This window comes from Podarcis erhardii (genome assembly GCF_964252035.2).
Source record: "Podarcis erhardii genome assembly, chromosome: 3".
NCBI lineage: Eukaryota > Metazoa > Chordata > Lepidosauria > Squamata > Lacertidae > Podarcis > Podarcis erhardii.
This window is the reverse complement of record NC_138507.1, coordinates 90,379,323-90,402,064: the sequence shown is the minus strand read 5'-3', so window position 1 is coordinate 90,402,064 and position 22,742 is coordinate 90,379,323. Positions and strand designations below refer to the sequence as shown.

Here is a 22,742-nt window from a genome sequence, read left to right as displayed (position 1 = left end):
TGAATATTTGGAAATAGCAAAAATGACAGAAGTAATTAGAAATCAACCAAACCAAAGGTTTAAAAATGAGTGGGACTGTTTTAAAGAGTACCTGGAAAAACATTGTTCTTAAACAAAATCTTTGATGTGTTTAGACTGAAGTTTGCAGAAGTGAAATAAGGAAAACAACACAGTTAAAAAGATAAGAAAAATAAGCCGCAATAAGGTGGAGAGAAGTCACTTGCGAAGAAGTATTGATTTATTTTGGTTTATATTCACATATAAGTTAACTTATTTTGAAGAAAGAATGGAAAATGTATATAATTAATCAATGCAAAACTTAATAAAGAATATTTAAAAACAAATTGTTAAGGGTGCCAGATTTCAACACCCAATGCTGCCTCAATACGGCTGCATGCTTCCGTTGCTGGGCTCCATTGAAAACGGCTTCTCCATGCGAACCAGGAAGTGACCTCTCCAGACAACAGAATAACTCTTCTAATCTCTGTGTCTATGATTTCCTGGATGATGCGGACGCCGTTAGGCAGTTGAATGTGCATGCCTACTCCATCCATTTCCATCCCTCCATGTGGCCTTATGCCACTGCCTCCAGGTCAGTGGAACCACTATCCCAGTGACTTCATCTTTAGCAAACTTTCTGTCTCTCTCTCTCTCTCACACACACACACACAAACAGGTGCCCCTCTTCATCTAAAACAGTCTCACCAGTTTTTGCACATTCTGATGTTTGAGTGCTATGTGTAGCATTCAAACACATAGCTTTCCTTACCTATCAGAAAACCTTCACCTTACTGCTTTCATGGACGGCATGCATCATCTAACCATTTGGGACTATTAACTGGAAATCTGTCTAATAAAGAAAGAATTGGCTGGAAGCCACAAGGGTTTCTATTCATCTCAGGGCCTTTCCCACACTCCTGGTTGTGCCTGATATAGAAATATGGGAGGTCACAGTCTTGATAAGCCCTTGTTGCAAAGGATACATTTACTGTTTGTTGCATTGTTAGGACCCAAGCCTTATCTCTTTGTTCAACTTAAAGCCCTAGGAAAAAAATGGATTTCATTATATGGGCTACCTTGTCTCCTGGGATATTATGCAGAAAGTGTCTTTCATCTTTCTGACTCTTGAAGGAACACAAAGGCTGCTAATACAAAGGGGACACTGACATGGGATGCATAATTAATATATAAGATAAAAATATCAACATTTGTCTTATTTAGCCATTCCTCTCTCCATAGGAAGACATAGTTGCTTCATTCCATTTAGCTGTGTTCCATTTATCTACGCTCTCCTTTGAAGACAGCTTTAGTATTTTGCTAGCATCATTTAGGAGTAATAATTTATTTATGTGTTGCCATGGTAACATTTCCCCCTTTAACTGCATCCATGCTTGTATACGTGTGGTATATGCTTGCATAGCTTGTCTTAACATTAACTTTCTACACATAATTTTACTGCTTTCTTTTTTTATATGGTCAGGTGCACATCTGTGCACGTTTGTGAATGATAATCACATTGACGTTTTCCTCAGATGGCGCACTTACCCTGTTCCTATAATGTATATACTCTGTGTGATCTCAGGGGAAATAAAACAATATATGGAAGCAGTCAGTTAATCAGGAGTGCTTTAAAAATATGTTCAAAAACAAAAGTATGTGGAAGAGCTAAAGTCATATCCTGTTCCCTTAGGTATGTGCTAAAGAAATTAAATGGTAACAGTTTATAACAAAAGTGGCTCTAAAATGTATACACACATATGGTGGAGAGAGAGAGATCAGGTTGTGCAAAGTCCGATATTTAGTCTATAAGAAATATGGTGTGTGAAATAGTTATTTACAGAGCAACATAAGCAAAACACAAATCTCTGCCTCAAGTCACTTACAATCCATATTTAGGCTGGGAAGTTCTAAATGTAGTTCTCTTGAGCCTGAAAAAACACCCTTTGGAAGCTTTTGCATATCTCTATCTGAACTGTGATTAGTATCCGGAATGTGGATGAAAAATAGATGATTTCTAGAGGCAGTTGATAATTCAATAAAAAGCGTTTTATAATAGCAAAAGTGAAAGCAAAACAGGCTCATCCAGACTTCCACTCATCCCACCGCTTCTCCCCAGGAAGAAGAATGTTTCCATTCCTCCGTGTAGCCCTGGACACTGGCAACCCATGCTATGCCACTGCCTCCAGGTCAGTGGTAAAGAATTCTCCTCTCTCTTTACCACTGAACTGCAGCAAACATCACTTGGGTTTTCCGCAGGTTGATATTTGCTCTGATTCAGTTGTAAAGAGCTGATTTCCCAGGAAAAGCAGCAGGGCAAACAGAAAATGGCTCAGACTCATGCCTAGAAAGCATGGGACAAGCGGAAGTGTGATAAGTCATTAAGAGCCGACATTAGGAGCTGGGAACAAACTCTTAGCAAAATAGGCAAGCTTTTTCTAAGTTTTCAAAGCAAAGAATACCTCAGGTTACATACACTTCAGGTTACATACGCTTCAGGCTACAGACTCCACTAACCCAGAAACAGTACCTCGGGTTAAGAACTTAGCTTCAGGATAAGAACAGAAATCATGCTTCAGCGGTGTGGCGACAGCAGGAGGCCCCATTAGCTAAAGTGGTGCTTCAGGTTAAGAACCGTTTCAGGTTAAGAACGGACCTCCGGAACAAATTAAGTACTTAACCCGAGGTACCACTGTACTGAACTGATTTCAAATCAAGCTTAGAGGATTTTGACTATCATTAATGTATATGCAGGATTCCTTAATGTGGATTAACAACCCCCTAATTTTTAACTATACTATATACATTCCTATATCAGAATACAGTCATACCTTGGTTTTTGAACAGCTTAGTTCTCAAACGTTTTGGCTCCCGAACACTGCAAACCCAGAAGTGACTGTTCCGGTTTGCGAACTATTTTTGGTAGCTGAACGTCTGATGGGGCTTCCACAGCTTCTGGTTGGCTGCAGGAAGCAATCAGAAGCCGCACTTTGGTTTCCAAACATTTTGGAAGTCGAACGGACTTCTGGAACAGATTCCATTTGACTTCCAAGATACGACTGTAGTTAAAATAGAAGCTTCCCTCACTCACACACAATTGATTCATGTGGTCCTCAGCATTTTTTCTAGCCTTCAGAATTTTACAAGCTGCTTTGCTAAAGTGTAAAATATACTTAAGAACTAAAAAAACATCACACAGTATAATAGGAGTAATTATTTTATTAATTTCCCCCAACAATTATGACCTTTAAGCTTAAACAGAAGCATCACTTTTCAGATAGATAAAAATGGTAAGTACAATGGCCACAATCAAACTGAGTTAAGTGCAGTGAAACGCCTATATATAAAAATTATTGAATTAAAATGGAATTGAATTTTTGAAATAGCCCAAAGTTCCTCCACAACAGAACTAAATGGCCTCGGCCCATTATATCTGAAGCAGCATCTCCTCCCCCATCGTTCAGCCCTGAGTTCCTCCTCCGAGGGTCTTCTGCTGGTTACAGGGAACCAGGCAGAGGGGTTCTCAGTAGTGGCACCCTCTCTATGGAACACCCTCCCTTCAGATGTCAAGGAAGTAAGCAACTATCTGACTTTTAGAAGACATCTGAAGGCAGTCCTATATTGTGAAGTTTTTAGTGTTTGATGTTTTAGTATGTTCTGATATGTGCTGTGAGCCGCCCAGAGTGGCTAGGGAAACCCAGCTAGATGGGCGGGCTATAAATAATAAAATTATTATTATTATTATTACTACTACTACATTCTACTCACATAGAAATTATAGGAACTACTTTCACATGTATTAAAGAGATTTTTTTTAATTAATTCAGTGAATTGGTTCATTCCAAGCACTGCATTCAGTACATTCTTACTGGTGAAGTATGGTGCTTAATCTGAATTAATGATAGTAAGTGTTGCTATGAGATCATTCTGCCTTGATGACTTTGAAGAGAAACAGATAGTTGCCAGGAACTGACTTTAACAAAGTAATGTCCCTTCATAACTAGGAATCTCTTTCTAGCCTTTTGGAAATGTAACATCTTCCAGCTAGTGGGAGAAGTAGACAAATTTGGAGCCAGTTTTAAATTTGGATTCTCAGAGCGTCAGGCAAAGAATTGTAGCTGGACGCAGGAAAAACTTGGTCCATTTTTGGAGGACTGGACACAGTGGTTATCTGGACATCTCATGAAGGATCAGAGGTTTTGCTGCTTGTTTTCAGAAGTCAGCTTGCTTTTAATAGGCCCTGGTTCGATATTTGTGAATCAAGCAAACATTGCAAACATGCAAAGGGTTGTTGTAAGTGCATATCGCAATAGAACTGGGAAGCTATAGTGTAGGTTGCTGTGATTTTCTATATGTAGATATACAGAAAAACAATATCTGCAGTAGATAGCCACATGCTATCTTTCTATGGACATGTGGTTGCAGAAAGAGAGAGAGAGAGTGCTGGACTCCATGTGATACACACATTAACATTTGGGAACTTCTCACTTGGCTGCTCTGAAATAAAGTAAATTATTTACCCATGCCAAAGTTAATTAAATTACACTTTAATGAAATTGACCTACTGCAGAAGCAGCTTAGATTTTGGTCTTCTAGGAATCGCACTGAAAATACCAGCACAGGTCAAGTCTTGCAATTTACTAAAGATACAAAATTTAACTAAAATAAGTTTAGATAAGGGTGGTTTTGTCACATTGCAATAAATTATATACATGTTGGTATCTGAATAGAAGATTAGAGGAAAGTATCTTGGATTGGCAAGTTTTAATCCTCAAGTTTGCATCATGTAATTAAAAACCCTAACCCCAAAGCTCTCCACTGCAGACCTTCTCCTCCAACTCATGGGGGCAGTGGGGCTGGATGACAGAATTGAGTCAGAGAGAGTGGGCCAGCTAGCACCTCCCCCCCCCCCCATGATTCTAATTATTTGGGGTTTTTAATGCCTGAATAAGAGCTATTGTATTGGTGTATGCAAGGCTGTGTACTTGAAACAACCACCTTAGTGAAAGCTAAAACAAAAATGAAAGAACTGAAATGAAGGGATGGAAACAATGGACTCCTCCTGGCTCTGCCACTCATGTAATAGTAATCACATGGGAGTGGGAGGGGTGCAAGTAAATAGGACTCATAAATTTCCAGTGCTATCCTCCATCTCTCTCCTCCAAAGCAAAGGAAGCACCGTAGCCTTGCCCTGGACTTCTCACCAGGGTCAACGGCTTAATGGCAGTGTGCCTTAGTTTCCCAAACTAATTGATCGTCTCCATATTAGCCAAAATGAATGCAACAACTGAAACCTAAGGAAGAAATGAATTCACGTGGGCACCTTCATTTCAGTTCTTTCATTTTTGTTTTAGCTTACACTCTGTCTATTTCAACATGCAGAGCCTGTTGGAATCAGACAGATTCTCCTTTTCTTCATAGTAACTGTTGCTTTTTCCTGCATAGAATCACATTACTCCCTGTGAAAATCATAACAAGTGAAGCAGTTCCCTGAATTCAGTTTCAATGCAGATTCCCACGGAGCAAACCCAGGGGAATACACATTGGCAATATCTGCATCCTTTTTATCAAGGCAAAAACAATATATGTGCAAAATTGATGGGCTTCCTTTGTTTTTAATGGTCTTATTTCCCACATCAGTGACAGCAGTCCAGTTGGAATTGATTCCATTGCATGCAGGTGCATCACTAATGCTATTTTACTTCTATTCCTGGCGAGCATTAGTGCTGCAGCAGCAACAGCAACAGCAGCTTTTCTGGACTCACATTTTGCTCAGAAGTGAGGAGAAATAAAAGTCATTGTTTAATGCTTTCCATTAATAGCCTAGCGTAGCATGAAACTAGCAGGAACTGGGGCATATCGCCACTCATTACCCTTAAGGCAAATGGAATTCAAATGGAATCATTTCCTATAGCTGGAATTAAAGAAAGCCTATAAAAGTGAGACATGGCTCTGAACCACAAAATTCCCATATGGCTAGTCTGTTTCAAACTCCTGCATTATTTTTTTATCACTGGCATTTCTAAGATAATTGCAACATTGTGGTTGTGAAGTTTGATGTGTGTGATTTTAGGGGGGGGTTGTATTGTATCAGGTTGTCTTTGTTGTGTGGGAAGGTAAGTCTACTTGGTCTTTAGAGGGGAAACTTTAGATGGTCCTTGGATCTTGGAATTTACTGGATTGATCACTCTTAGAAATGTGTCTGAAGCTTAGCTGGGCTAAGATAAAGCTAGCTGAAGATGAAAGGAAGGAATCGGATAAGAGGGTACACAGTTCCAGGGGCTATGGAGGAGGTGGACTTGGAGACACACACACAAACTGATGAACGCATCATATATATACTGACATTGTATATATACAGATACCTCATTGACTCTACAAGGTAGCTTACATTAGATTTAAAATCCTGGGGAATGGTGGCGAGACAGAGAAATACTAGGTGGTATGTACTCAATCTTAACAGGATCTGACCATGACAAGGTACTTATGTCAATATCCCCCACTTTCAGATCATCCTCTCTTGCTCAGTTGAGAAAAGAAAGTCCAGAGTGTGGCCTGCCACATGTGTTGGGCCAGTGACATGTTGGGATAGCCCCATGGTCGTCATTGCAGACATGAAGTCCTGATCCACCCCTGAACCAGTCACCTTGGCATGGATGTTGAAGTTCCTCAAAATCAGTCTGCAGCACCACCTATGAGACAAGCTCTGTCAGTCCAGGCAGGGAAACTGCTGGGCAGCAAGGCAGGTGTTACCTGGACGCACTTTGGGTTGGTCCAGTCTCTGCTTTGACTAGGGTCAATTTAGTCTGGTGAAAAAGTGAGGTGGTTTTAAATCACTGAATTTAATCCCTTCTGGCCTTATTTTGAATCAATAAGAAGCATTGCCTTGTTTTACAGCCCCCAGTTCAGGCCCGCGTGAGGCCCGGGGTGGCAGTCTTGTTCTTGGCATAGCAGTATAAGTCTGGCAGGCCCCTGGTGTGCCCTCACTGGCTGACTTAGCCTTCTGGGGCCCAGGGCAAATGTACCCAGCTGCCCCGTCTACATGGGCCTGTCCCAGTTGCTGAACTTGGGGTTACATTTTGTTTCATGGGAGGTGGGGTATGAAGTTTTTTGGGAATCGCTCAGCCTCCCTCTTTTGGCTCGGCCTTAACTCTAAGCTTGTTAGGATTGTAAAGGCCTACTGAATTTCACTTCTGAATGAAAGCCCTCCATCTGTGACAGAACTTGACTCTGACATCTCTATTCACTGTATTCACTTCAGCTAGGTATACGGGTGTCACTTCTCATTTGTATGTGTGCTTCAGTAGCAAATAGGAATTTCCAGCCAGACTGCAGTCAGAGCTCATAAAGTTTGTTGTTCAAGCCAAGGCACTTTAGGCCAGAGCTAGGCTGAGAATAATCACACAAGATAGCAACAGTCCTTGTCATTCAGGGAAATATCATTTAAAAGTTGGGGAACAGTGTGTGCAGGACTCTCTGTTTATCTCTGTAGGTCTCTGAGTCACTCTTGATTATCTCACTCTGAGTGTATGTGAGTGACTCTCATGTTTCCCTTTTGATAGCCATCCTTGACTTTAATGGATTTTTGATTGTAATGATTATGGAGCCATTCTTGGGTTGTAGTTTAAGGAGAGCTGCATGATCCTGACTGATGTGCCTGCAAGCCAGCATTAAATTGCTCTAAAGATACCCTAAGCCTCAGGGCCTAAACTCTTATTAAAGGAAAGGTGCCAAAAGGTTATACACACAAAAAACTACCAGCTGAGGTCTCCACTCTGGAGGAAAAGTTCCCTGCCAGCCCACAGCTAGGAGCAAATGAACTACTAAATACAGACTGTAAACAACAGTTCTAAAATAAAATTCATATGTTTCTTTAGTGTTACAGACTTTCACCAGCCAAATTCAGCAACCTCCCCTGAGCACTGAGTCTCGGTATGCACTGAAGCCAGGATTCAGAGAATCATGAAGCCTAGCTGGTGAATTCTGTGGTTCTCAAAACTTGCTTTTCTGAAAACAGAAGACCCTGTTTTGTAAGATAGCATGGGATGGGACAGAGGCAAGTGTTGACTGTTCAGGAGGGGGGAATCAGAAATTGCACTAAGCCCCTTACATGAGCCAAACTGGCTCTTTGAACCCCAACCCATATATGCAAGAGCTTCCTCATTTATCCGACACCTCCGCATAAGCATTCCTTTGTGAATACATTGCCGTCCCTTCTCTTGAAATGAATGGAAAAGGTAGACACATGGGGAACATGTGCATGTTTAGTTGAGATTCCTGCCTTGCAGAGGGGGTTAGACCAGATGACCCTTGGGGTCCCTTCCAAGTCTACAATTCTACGGTTCTATGTACAATGGAACCTTGAAAGGTGAGCATAATCCGTTCCGGAAGGACGTTCAACTTCCAAAACATTTGAATTCCGAGGCACAGCTTCCGATTGGCTGACAGCTAGGCTTATTGCAGATCGGAAGCCAAATCGGACGTTTGGGTTCCGAGAAATGTTAGAAAACCAGAACACTTCCAGATTTTCAATGTTCAGGAGCTGAAACGTTCAGGAATGGAGCAGTTCGAGAACAGGGGTTCCACTGTATTTTGTGGAGGCAGGGGTGCCAGTTCCAGGGGGCTTAAGCCATTTTGGCCCCCCCCCCATGTCCAAAGAGTGTGAAGGCAAAGCACAGAGCCTACCATGCTGCTGCTGCAGTGACTGTCTCCTCCTGCTACCATGGAGGGGAAGGAGGAATGAAGAAGCCTCCCTCTGGTGGCAGCACCAAGAGAAAGAGGAGGAGGAGGAGGTGCCACTGCCCATTGAAACCATGCGGCCACTGTGTTCAGCTCCACCCCTGGCTCCTCCCGTCATCCTGATGTCATGCAATGTGATGTTGGGACATCGCGACATCATGCACGCAACGTTGTCGTCCCCTCCAGCACCTTCTCAAACTGGCAGCTCGGGGAGACAGGCTTGCTTTCTCTCTCTTGCATGCAGAAAAAATCCATGCACACATACACTCTCAGTTGATGGCTGTCTCAACACTACTTTCTGAAATTCTGACTGCTAAACAGAATCTCAGCTAAGGCAGTCATTCTGGTGACTCCAGTTCTTGACCCAGACTGGTGATTCAGAAACATACTTTAGGAAACGCTTTTATTTATTTTATTGCATTTGCACCCCATCTTTCTTTCATCATGGAACCCATGGTAGCATAAATGTGGCTCCCAGGCAGATACCCATCCAGGCACCTGCCAGATCCAGACTTGCTTAGTTTCAGCAAGGTGGTGGTTGCATGTGCCTTCAGACCATATGATGGGAGCAGTATGAGTTTCAGTACTGAAATTCATATCATGGATTGACATTTAACAGCAGGGAGTTATACTGATAGAGGATATGTTTTAAGCTTTTGGTATTTTTATTAATTTTAAGTATTTTAATTAGGCGCTTTTAGGGTAATTAAAAACTTTTTTTTTACTACCACTTGGATTGACTAGTTTACTGTGCAATCCTATATATGTCTACTCAGAATTAAGTCCATTCAGTGCAATGCCATTTACTCCTAGATAAGTGGGCATAGAGTTATGGGCTTAAAAAAACATGCTTTTGTTCAAATTTTGAAATTTTAGATGTATGTAAAATTTGAATTCAGCAGTTAGCACATTGCAAAACCTTGCAAATTGACCTTTCAGCATAGACAACTAAAATAAACTGAGAATAAAGGAAGTTACAAACCTGTACACAAAGCTCATGGATGGAAACCTCTTTAAATAACAGGCCAAACAAAAAGTATCCCTGATAAGGCTCCCTGACTGCTTGAGGAAGTTGTGACTTGATGCTGAACAAGCAACAGCAAAAAAGGAAGGGAGGGAAAAACACTAACTGGTTTTATTCATCCTTTGCTCTTCAGTATTTGAACAGTTGCCGGATTTCACCCAAGGCCAATTTCAAGCTTAAATATTAAGCTTTCCCCGGTTCTACAATTATTCAGCAGGTAGTTTGAATATTCTCCCCCCTCCTTTTCCCCCTTTCTGCCTAGTAAGACATTTGCTGTCTGCCTAGAAAGAAAGCAAATCCCTGCAGGAGCCCTGTCATTACACTACTGATCACATGAAGCTATGCTGATTCTGGGCCTTTGGGGCACGACTCCCTTTTCTTTCTTAGGAGCCATTTCAATAAAAACAATCAAAGTCAGATCCAAGGACATTGATGCACTGTGGATAGAGGGGAAAGGAGTTTCTGTAGCCTCCGGGATTACGTTTTCCTGCATGCACTCACACTGAACTATCAGTGTGTTGAATGGAAGGCTCTCTTCCAAAGTGCTGCCATGTATGTTTTGTAACTCTGCCACTCCTGCCTCATCTCTCAGCACTTTCAGCGTTCACCACAGCTTTCAAATCCTCCCTGTTAGGCTGCCAACTTAACAGCTGACGATGGTGAGATCCAGGGGTGCCGACTTATAAAAAATATTGGGGGGGGGCGGGGGCCCATACCGACTTATAAAAAATATTGGGGGGGCCCAAGACCTCCAAACCGCTGCTGCTGGGGGAACGAAAGGGGCGAGCCCCGGGCTGCCCCGACCTTAAGTGAACCTGTGAGGGCCCACCCTTTGCGGCAGCCGATTGGCTGCCGCCGTGGGCGGTGAATATTAATGAGCTAGGGGGAATCCCCGCTTCTCGCGGGGCTGACGCCAGCCCCGCGAGATTGTTGATGGGTCAAGAGCCCGCAACCCCACCCCCTCTCTAGATCGGGAGTGGCTTTGTTTTAACTCATTACTGAATGTATTTTAAAAGGTAACTATTGTCAAACAAGGAAAATAAAAAATACCAACATAATTTTGTGATTTTACAAAGCATAATATAACTAATAATTTTCTTATTATCATTGACTTGCTTCAGTGAAATCCAAAGATTTGTAATTTTTAAAAAAATTAATGTGATTTTAAAGAATGGATGCAGACACACATACATACAAATTAAAAAGAAAAAAATGGGCCAGAGAACCCAACCCCACTCAGTGTGCAAGTATTGCATGGGGGAAGGGGTGTATTTCTTTTTTTGTATTTTTATTTAGATTTTCCATCATACAATTTAATTTAAAAAAAGAAATAATACATAACAGAAAAGAAACATTAAATCATTATACATTAAATCATTATACAATATCCCAAAAAGAAAAAGAAAAAACATAAATAAAATAAAATAAAATAAACCCACCATCCTGTTTAACTTCCCTCCACCGCTACTCGTCTTCTCTAGAATGAATTTTACCCTTATCATTGCATTCTGGTTGTTTTTATTTTCTCTATATACATACATACATATGTCATTGATAATTTATTGTTTTGATGCTTTTACATTCTTAATTTAAGCATATTAGCATGTCTTTTTTAGAGCAATATTTTGTCATATAATCATCAAAGCATTGCCATTCGTTTTTTTGTTTTTGATTTGACTGCTGTTGTATGGATGCTGTTAATTTAGCCAATTTTAAATATTTGAGAATCCGTTCCTCCTTGGTAGGTAGGTCTTTAGCTTTCCATTTAGATGCTATTACTATCCTAGTTGCGGTGGTTGCATGTAAGAAAGTTCTTTTTTTATTATTTCAGTACAGTATTTCTTTTCCTAAAAGGCCCAGTAGGTAAGCCTCTGTTTTTTTTCGTTAATGGGATTTTAAGCATTTTTTCAACTCCTCATGTATTTCTCCCCAGAAGTACTTAATTGAGGTGCATCTCCACCACATATGCATTGTTGTCCCAGCTTCCTTGTTGCATTTCCAACAGAGGCTGGATTTCTGTTTACAGATTTTTGCTAATTTGACGTGTTAAATACAACCTGTAGAACATTTTGATGAAATTTTCTTTTATTGTACTACAGGTGGTCAACTTTATATCTTCCTGCCAAAGTTTCTCCCATTGCTCTAATTATATTGTGTGGCTGAAGTCTCGCGCCCATTTAATCATTGTCTCTTTCACTTCCTCATCAATCATATCCAAATCTAGCAAAAGGTTATACATTTTAGATAGTAATGTTTTGTTGTTTTTTTAATAATGTTTCATGCATTAATGAATTCTCTTTAGCAAAGCCTTTCTTCGAGTCGGAGTTAAAGGCACTTCCAAGTTGTATATATTGCCATCTGTCGGAGACATAATGCCTTATTTCCTCATATGGTCTTCTTCTAAGTTTACCTTGATCTTCCCTTATCAAATCTCTATATGTTGTCCATTCCTTACTCATGTTTAATTTTTTCATGGCATGGGCTTCTAGAGGTGAGAGCCACCATGGTGTCATTGGCTCCAGTCTCGTTTTGTACTTGTTCCAGTCTTTAAATAACATGCTTCTAATTAGGTGGCTATTGAAGTCTTTATGGACTTTGATTTTATCATATGCGAGGTAGGAGTGCCATCCATACCTGTTGTTATAGCCCTCCAGTTCTAATAAATCTGCTTTTTCCAAAGTGATCCATTCTTTCAGCCATACAAGGCATTCTGCTTCATAGTATAATTTTAAATTTGGCAACGCCAAACCTGGGGTGGGGGTGGGGGTGGGGGTGTTTCCTTCTAACACTAGCCTCATGTGTTTCAAGAGCTGCTTATTCTAAGGCCCCTATCCTTGGAGGACTTGAAGGGCAGGCAGCTGCTGCAAGATAAAGTTTGACAGGTCTCATGCAAAAGTAGAATACTGTTGGAAACTGGTTTCAGTCTTGTTCTATATGCTACAGGTGCACTTAGTCCTAGTAGCCCCTGTGATATGAAGCTTTGATTCTTTGGGGGTGGGGATGTAGCTAAAGCCCAATGGCCAAACTAAATGTGATGTTAAATGTGACTTTGCAGTTAACATATATATTTTTGAAATGCAAGTAGTCACCACCAGGAAGGCCTGAGCAAGACTGGGGGCATGGTAGTTGGGGATGGGTGGTTAACCCTTGGTGAAAATCGCCCCATGGGTGCTGTTATTTGCACTAAGAGGAAATATTCCATTGGTGCCAATAAGAATATTCTGTTCAGTGCAAGTAGCAGCATTTGGAGGGAGGTTTCTGTCATGCAGGGGGTATTCATTAAGATCATGGCAAATAGGAATTGGTTAAGGTCTCGCTCTCCACCCAACATGGTGATGACCTTGCTTTGACTTTCATGAGGTAGCTGTTCGCATTTTTTAAAAATGTACACATTACAAGCACAAGTGTCTTTAATGTCATGCTTAGTTTAGTCTAGTAGTCCCGTTGAGGAAAAATAGAGTCCCATTTGAAATCAGTGGTGCAGATTTATACTTATCAATTTCCCACAGTTCCATGTAGTTTTTGGATCTTTCAGTCCAAAGCAATAATAGAAAAGGAATCCTGTGTTTCTGTCTTGAGGAATGAAAGCCAGAGTCCCTTGCACTGCTCCCCAATTGACCACATAAGAAATCTGCTAAATACAAGATGAACAAATTGTGCAATCTGCTACATCTCAGCTGCTCAGCTGGAATTAATGAGGCTAGTCCATCAGTTTGATGGGGATTGTAGAGATATAACAGAGGGCAGGTATTAACCCATCACATTTAGCAGGCAATTTGTATGACCAGCTTTTCTTAAGCTTGCCTCCATTTATCATTTAGCAGGATTGTTATGCTTCTAGTCCTCCCCACTCCCCAGTCCTATGCGCCTCTTGACTTCTCATAAGGGGATCAGTCTTGCAACAACAGGGAAGATGGATGGATTAAAACAGCGCAGAAGAGGGGGGAAACCACCACTAGTACACAGCTAAGAATAAGTTGCAGGAGTTACTCCAAGATTCTTAAGCATATTTGGGATCTTGGAAGCTCTCCACCGTGCCAAATTGGCATGTAAATTGGCAAGGGGTGGTGGTGGGGGAAACTATCCAGTATGTCCAATGGCATGGATTTCTGTTTTGAACAAACTCTCCTTTACAAAGGTAATATTCTGGTAGATCTTAATTGGCTCTGGTATCAGAGATGTTAGACTTGCATCATGAGATGAATGCATATCCTTACTAGGGCTGCTTGAGAAATCTATTTTCTTTGAATTCTGAATGGATTTGACCTGATCAGGACCTCCTGAACTAATGTGTGATTCAGAATGTATTTATGCTTTGGATTTTGCACTTCTCTGAATTTTTGCAGTGCACTTTTCAGTTCAAAAAGGGTTTATCAAAATGCATTAAAATATATTTTATGATAAAATGCTTTTATAAATCAGTACATTAAGGCACACACACACACATACAGTGCTTTTTTCTTAAAAAAATGTTTAGAGGTACTCTCATTTTGACTCAAGAAATGCACCATTTTATAGTTCAAATTGGGGAAAATAAATACAGTAAATGGATAGAAGTACAAAGATTGACAGAATGTTTAGGGATATGCGTACCCCTGTGTACCCCCAGAAAAAAGTTCTACAGACACACACACACACACATGCTTAGTAAAAACAATTATTTAAATAAAAGTGGAACACGTGAAATTGACGTAGACCTGAAATATATGGCTCCGTCTATCTATAATCTTACAACTTCATGTCTTTGGCTTATCACCAGTATAAAGGCTCCATATTTTCTATGGATAAAAGAAAGTGTCATGATCTTTCTATAGGTCATTGTTCATCAGGATTAAATTTGTTGGCACCATTTTTAAGCACTTATGCAAACATTGGCTACCCTACCATTCCCTTTCAGCTCAAAGGTTGCATATTCTTTTAATGAGCACACAAAGCCTACCCTCAGCAGCTATATATTCCATCTGAGTTGTGCCTTTGACCATAAAGAGTTGTTTCATAGATTCATCCTGATTGATCACTGCCCAGAGCATCATTTCCATGGTCTCCTTCTAGTCTTTGTGACCCATATTTAATTCCAACATCAAGCAATTATTCCATGCTTTTGGGAAGGCATATTACAGCAGAAACGAAGTAGCTGTGGTTTTGTAAGTACTTGCATTAAAAACTAGTTACACTTCTTATTTAAAAAGACTGCTGCCCGATTAATCAGTGGCATTTTAATTGATCCAAGAACTACTCAGTCAGACCACAATTCTCAATCTAACTGTTTCCTACTATAAATAAGTGAGGCTTACAGACTATAGAGACCAACATGATGTAATTTTGCCTCCTCCAAACTTGGCTTTGAAATACTTATCTTTACACAGCGAAAGTTCCCAGTGAAGCAATAGTCCACCAGGAAAATCGGCAAATTAGCAATTTGTCACCATTGCACTCAGAGCACCTGTTGCACTGCTGGTTTGAGGGATATCACCATGAATAACTCTTTGCCCATGGTGAATTATATGCACCATCATACTTCCACATAATGCCACTGCTTATTTTGATATATCATGTTTGGATGAATGTTCCTTCTCTCTCCCCTTGGAGCAGTTGGTTGGTTTGACACCAGGATGCCCATTATGCGTCAATACTGTTTCCCTGTCTTTGAAAGGTTGGGCTGGGTATATCAAAAGCAAATGCGTTTGTGGTAAGCAGTATTTCCATCTGCCAGAATTTGATAACTTCTCTTCTTCTTTACAGGTTTTGGCTTCAGATTGTTACATCCTGGAAAGTTGGATCGGAAGCCATCATTGCTTTTGATAACGTGTCACTCAGCTTGGACTGCTATCTTACAAGTGAGCGAGCCTATGATTAGCTTTTTAATGTGTAGCCTGCTACAGTACAATGGGTACTGGAAATACATATCTTTTTGACTAAAGTCTTCACTTGTTACACTAGAAGTGTGGAAGTAGGTGCAGCTCACTCATGCTTCCTGTTTTGGCACTTCTACACCATGTGCAAAGAGGCCCTGAGAAAAGCAGGTCAAGGTGAGAGCAGTACAAGTCATGGTGTTTCCCCCAAAATGTCTAGCACTGTATCAGTCAGTCATCAACTTTATTTTACTAGCCTTAAGCCTTGGCAGCTGTCAGGCAAAAAATTCAATATAAAATTTCCATTACGCAAACTACAATGAAAAAAGAAAGGTTTTTAAACCAGAACCAGCATTTTAAAATCCCAACATCAACTAAACTAAAAAAGAGCTGTTGGTCCCTTCCTGGTTACCTGTTTGTTGAACTGTTTGTACAACGTTTGCAGGGAGATTATACAGGGTCAGTTATTTTCTGAAAATTTATTCTGATTTGTTTGCCGGGAGGTTATATAATGTTATGACAAACAATTGTTCTCCCACACTTTCCTGTGTATCTTCCTGTCGCTTTCCTTGCTAAAAAACAAACAAACTTGGTGTTTTTGTTGGGATGTGATTGAATCTTTACTCACAAAATAGCAGTCTGGAAGCTCTCATCTGCCTAGAAGTCTCCTTCCTATACTAACCATCCTGATAACTGTTAATCCAGGCAAAACGTTTCCAAAGAAGTTTTATCTTAGCTCATCACAGAAGGGAGATTTCAGTATATATAGAATGTCATGCAGTGAAGTTTTTCATTGTATTTAAGGAAAATATATGTCCGTTTTGCCAAATGTTAATCTGATATCATGAACATGCATTTATGAAATTTCAGAAGCGCCATATGTATTCTTGCTATGATTTTCCCAGGAGATTATATACCACGCTGGTTGTGTTTTGACTGAGAGCAGAGTTAGCCAGAATATTGCTGCAGTGTGGGCAAAGCAGGCAAAGGTGGGGTGTTCAATGGGAGTGTTTAATCTACACCATCTGTTTTGCCAGTGCAGTGCAATGCTAGTTTGGGAGCCAGGAGAGGAGTGGCGGGAAAGGATTTAGAATTCAGAGAATTGTTGCAATCCTATGCATACTTATCTGTAAGGCTCATTGAACTTAGTGGGCTTGCTTCTGTGTATGGATATATAGGATTGCACTGTTCGATTTCTCTTCCTGCCCCACACCCCTGATGCTACTTACTTTTGGCCTCATTGCCATCAGAGTTGTATCAGTAGTGCGAATAATAATATAGGTGGGTGTAGAATGGTGCCATTTCACTTTGTGCTTGTAGGAGAAGAGACACATACATTTCAGAAACTGCTGCCTGGAGTCTGGCACCCCCATCTCAGTTTGTCTGCATCGCCTTGAGTCAGGGCAATGGCTTGCCTCTTCCAGACGGTGACTCTTCTGGGCTCTGATGCTGCTGCCGTGCTTTCTCAATAAACTGAAGTGGTCTCTCAGGCAACAGTTTTGTTGTCCCTTGCTACTTAGGTCAAATGAACTCAGCCTCAGTGCCTTTCATCTGTAAAATGGGAGCCTTAATGGGTTGCCTTTTTGTACAGGAGTGCTGGGCGGTTTTACAAGAGCCCTTTGGAACCTGATCTGCGGTTACTCCAGATGATTTAGTCCGGATTTATCTTGTGAACTGCCCTGAGATCTTTTGATGAAGGGCGGTATAAAAATCTAATAAGTTAAATAAATAAAAAATATAGCAGTGTAACACTGTGCCTGCATATACCTGGCTTTGTTACACTGGTGTCGTATCCCCAAGAGTGATTTATCTCCAATATCCATTAGCACTGGACTTACACCAAATCCTACCCCTCTCTGGACGGGGTAGTTTAACTCTAGGATTAACCTTCAAGGCTTTCAGGCTCGGCAACTTACTAAGATCCTTTGCCTCCAGACTGGAAAGACCATTGCTTTTATGAATCTTTGGGAGCTGGTTCCTATCAGAAATGTTGCACTACACTAAGCACGTTTGTAAAGTTGAAATACTCCACTGCCTTTTGCACTGGGGTTATCATATTACTTGTATTGCCACCATATTTAAACATTTATGGCTGTTTAGTGACAGCAGTGCATGAACTACTGTGCTTTTGTCTCATTTCCTTGTTCTTGGACATTAGGCTTAAGCTCTCTTTTCTTGCCCCTGATCTTCCAACCATTGAGATAATCAGTAATGCTGTGTGTTAAATATCCCTTTATCCAGTTTCTCATCTGATGTAAACTCACTGTATCTCTGTCGCTGTTTTACAACCACTCTCTATAGCGTCTGCCATCTGTGAATCTACCCCTTATTTCTAATGCATTCCATTTGCTGGTGTCCTAATGCCAAATGCCTCTACAGTTGAATTTGAGCTTCTGCAGCTACAAGGGAATATATTTTTAAATTATTTGTAGCTGTTGCATTGTAACTGCAGAAGAATTGCACTCCACTGTTTTAAAGGCTAAATATGCATGTTGGAAGTAGACAATTAAACAGCAGCCACTGCATTCGCCGCCCACCCCCATTCATGCTGATCTCCTTTCCCCTTGTTAGCATCTTAAGTATTCTTCCCTGCTTCCCTCCTGTTTTTTCCTCTCCATTTGTTTCAGATCCCACAGCAGCAATGGATGCCAGCCTGCCCTTCCTTTTAACGCCATCACGCGTTATGGTTGCAAACCCTTTGGCCCAGTTTGATCCACCACCAGCTGTTGTTGTCCTCCCTTTGCCAGGCCAACACGCCATATCCGCACAGTCATAAACCAGGCTGTTTTTTTGTGTGTTCCAGTCAATGAAGAGAAGACATCTCGAGACAACAGCCCGGACGCAGGCAATCTGCTCACTGAAAGAGGCAGGGGGGAAGGGCAGATTACAGAAAGGCCAACACAGGATCCTGCACCAGTTGGCCTTGGAGGTAGGGAAATGGTTTCTTGCTGAGAATCATCATTCCAAGTGGACAGAAGTCTTCACAAGGGCAAGCTTCCATTAAATACAGTAAAGTGCTTTATTGATTATTGGGTGATGAAAAGAGAAACAATGTGACTTTTTTCCAGCAAATTTGGCATGTTTGGGCTGTGAAATGTCTCTTGTATTTATTTGGACAGCTAGGGCAAGGCTTTTCACAAAACCAGGAATGTTGCCATTTTGGAAAAGAAATGATTAGAAAAAAGTGTCCTAATGCCTATTCTTATTCTTATTATTTTAAAAAGAATGCATTGAAGGAAGGCAAACTGATCACTGTGGGAAAGTCAATGGCAAATCAAAAGTCTGTATCCTTGCTATAACTAATCCAATCTGCCATGGACTTGGCATACATTTCTCTAACCCATAATGCCTCAGAAAGGCACATGTGCTTTCCCTTTGTTTATTGCCTTTTCTGGTGTGTGGTACAGTAGTCCGTCCCCTTGGTGTAGCACTGCTGTCAGCCACTGGGAGTTTCCCAGTATTTTTCCCATGTGGAAGCAGAATGCATGGACCTGGAGTCTGCAGGGCTCGAGTTTCCACTCTGAGGTCACGTCTCCCTTGGCATGGAAAAACAGAGTCAGCATGAAGGCGGGCGAAACGTGAAAAGATGAAGCATGGAACCTTTGAGTGTTTTTGACTAGCAATGCCATTTTCCTGCAAAACTAGTTTCTTGTTGTTTCATATTAACCGGGTTCTGATAGCTTTGTTTTTTTCCTATAAAAACTGTTAAGTTATATATGTAAGCAGAACACCTTATTGGATCAGCTCAGATGAGAGTCTGGCTGATGGGAGAGTCTTCACCTATGCAACTGCCTTGCCTTAATCAATGGGGTGTTGAGCAGACTTTTACCCTAATCACAATGTGAAGGCTTGGTTTTCTTTGATACCCAGAAAGAGCTGGCCAGGCTTGTGTCCAAAGGTGACTCATCTGGGTCTTTTATATGGAAAAGTTGCAGTGCCGATGGGTGGTGATAGTAGTAGTGGCTTTTCTGATGTTCTGTGATGCTTCTGAAAGCAACTGATGGCTGCAGATACAGGTGACTGATGAGGGCTGCCAGTAATTTGTAGACCTACTGTAGCCAGGCTGCACTCTGCGTCTCTTTTTTTTATATAAAAAAAAATAGACCTAGCATATCAGAGGAAATGTATTAATGCCGTGATAAATGCTGTAAACATAGATATTAACAACACCCACTGCTGTTTTCATTAGTTAGAGTGTTTGTACAGCACTTTCAAAGATAAAAAGCACTTCTGAAATGTTGTTCCATGAATCAGTTTGCAATGGAGCTGACAAGAAGGGAGATTCCTGGTCCTGCGCTTGATTTTCTGACATTAGCTCGCAACGGCCGTACATCTTGCACTGAGTGGGTTTTATAACGTGTCCTGTATAAAACATGCATAGTACAGCAAGAAAGCTTGCACTTGAGTTGCCATTCCCCAATACGAGAGGCAATAAAGCAGGTCAAGGCATTATTCGTTCCTAAAGTTCTTAAATTTATTTATATTTACTGTGCCAAACACTGGGGAAATGGAGGGGGTGTGAGGAAGGCAAGCTACCTTAGAAAACTTACAAGGATGGTTTTATTGGTTCTCTGGAGAGCTGATTCTCACAACTGTAGCCAGAAGATGCAGTTTCTAATCAGCCCTTACTGTCAAAAGCTGTGGGTGTCGCACTCAGAAAAGGTCATAGAATTGACCCAGAATGTTTAGTAGTGTTGGTGGTGGGAATTGATGTAGCATGAATATCAGGGAACCATTTTGTGACAATCATAGTTTTATTTATGCTTGACTTACTATGAGCCAGATCAGTAAAGTACTGCTTTGAACAAGGGACTCTGATAACAGCTGGTCTCAGGTATCTTATTCCTTGTTGCAGCAGACAGATTGCAGATAGAGATATCTGCTTCTCTGAACTCTGCTCCTTTATAACTCCACTGCTGCAAATGTCTAGAGGGTGTAGAAAGAGAAGGTGATCCAAGGAGCCAGTAAGGTTTGATCTGATGCTGATGGAAACTTCTCTCCTTGGTGAATAGCAGCTGGGGAGCTGTGATGTGCAGGAAAGTGTTAACTCCCCCTCCCTGCGTATCATATTCCTGATCCTCGTCTGATTGCTGCTGCCCCATCCCCTGCTTTTGGCTGCTCCTGTTGTTAAATTTTAAAAACTAGACATGTTAATTGTCATCATGCAATTAATATCCCATCTAGTCTGGCATTCAAACATTTGCAATCTCAGTTGTGTGGTAATTGATGGAAGGCCTTTGCAGATTAACTATATGCAAATATATACCATACTTTGTAGCCAAATCAAAACTGGCTGGCATTTTCTTAATTTATTGGCTTCCAGAGGAGGGCATAGAGTTCACAAATGAGTGGGCAGACAAAGAGAATTCAGCTTCATTTAGTATTTCAGTTAGTTTCATGATAAGCAAAACTCACCAATAGCTTCACTCCATAGATCACCACGTGTCCCTCCACCTCCATATTAGGACAGTACCTTTATTAGGCCAACTAAAATATCATAAAATATGTATCATCTTTTGATAATAAACAAAACTAAGAAGGGGCAGGGAAGGGAGGGAAAAGTTGGCTGGCGTTAAAGCCATATGGTGTGCATCTATTAAAACTCTTAAGATGGAATCTGGATGGACATAACAATCATTCCAATGAGACTCCATAAGGGTTATGCAGTGATTCCATTCCTGTTTTGTTTTTTTAACTCTTTTATTAAGGTGGGCTGGAGAACTATTGCTGTACTAAAACTCCTCACTGAGTGAGGTTACTGAAAGATTTGGATGAGTTGTCATCAGTATGCTGATGACACCTAGCTGTTTCCTCTTTTCATCAAATTCAGGTGAAACTGTGGAAGCGTAGATTTGTTTCAGTAGTCAGTAATGGCTTGAATAGGAGCCAATAAATTAACGCTCCATACAAATTACACTGAAATGGGTAGGTGGGTTCTTTGCCTGGACTGGGGTGTGGTGTTCCACCTGTTCTGGACTGATCAATTGAACAGTGTGTAAAAACAAAAGGATGTCCACTGGCCCTGGAAAATGCAGACTACACTGATACCCAGCATTATAGAGCAAACCACAGTCAGATTACCTCTCTAAAGTGTTAACGGATGGGGGACCTTATCTCTTCTTATTCATGTAACAAAGCAACGGGAACCATACTCTGTCAAATCAGTCATGATATGTTTCATCCTTTATTATTCTCTGATGTTTCGTAATATGCTCAGAAAAGTCTACATCCTGAATATTATTCAGACACACACCCATTGGAGGGGCCCATTGGCTGACTTCCAGCACTTGTCAATTTCGAGCGTAACTGTTGCCAGGAGCAGCACAATCAGGTCTTTGTGTGTTGTGGAAGGATTAGAACCAGTGTCCATTGATAACAATGGCAATAACTGGCCCTATCTGCAGAGGTGCCAATAGATTCTGGGGCTCCAGACATATTCCACTAGCTGAGTCTAATTCTCCTGTTCTGGCTAATCCTGTACAGAGATCGCCTGCTCACAATTAGCCATGCACTGGTTTCACCTCACTTAGGCTATTTCAATGTGTTGAACATTGGGCTGCGTTTGAGAACTGTTTGGAAACTAGTGCAAAGCACAGCAGCATGTTTATAACTGGGACTGGATGTTATGCCAGTTTTGAAACATACTTGCTTCCAGGTGGTTTCCAAGCGCAATGCAAAGTTCCAATTTTGACCTAAAGCCCTAAATAGCTTGGGGTGAGGGCACCTGAAGAATCACCTTCTCCTGTATGAATCTGCCCAGATACTGAAACTGGCATCTAAAGCTCTGCTTTGAGTCATCCTAGTGCTTGAGGTGAGGCAGGTGGTGGCTGGAGTCAGGGCCTTCTCACCAGTGGCACCTCATATTTGGAATTCCCTTCCTAGGGCAGTTCATCTGGCACTGTTTTTGTTTTCCCTTAGCACCAAGTGAAAGCGTCTTTATTTGTCCTAGCCTTGTAGGCTCTTTAATTTGTTTTTAATTTGATTATACTGGAATTGGATCTATTCTGCTTGTGGTGTGTTCTACTGCTTTGATATCTGTTATGCTGTACTTTTAATTTTTAATCCTTCTGAAAAACTAGCAGCTTGGGCTGAAGAGCAACTAGTAAATCACTTGTATAAATAAACACAAA

General features: G+C 41.0%; 1 protein-coding gene across 1 annotated transcript in view; it reads left to right on the top strand.

Annotated features, from left to right (window-relative positions):
- ALK (ALK receptor tyrosine kinase) overlaps positions 1–22,742 on the top strand; it is a 608,021-nt gene that overhangs the window by 487,080 nt on the left and 98,199 nt on the right. The window contains exons 10-11 of the mRNA XM_081854122.1: positions 15,503–15,597; positions 18,416–18,541. Coding sequence (XP_081710248.1) covers positions 15,503–15,597; positions 18,416–18,541 — 221 coding nt within the window. The remainder of the gene's footprint in view (positions 1–15,502; positions 15,598–18,415; positions 18,542–22,742) is intronic.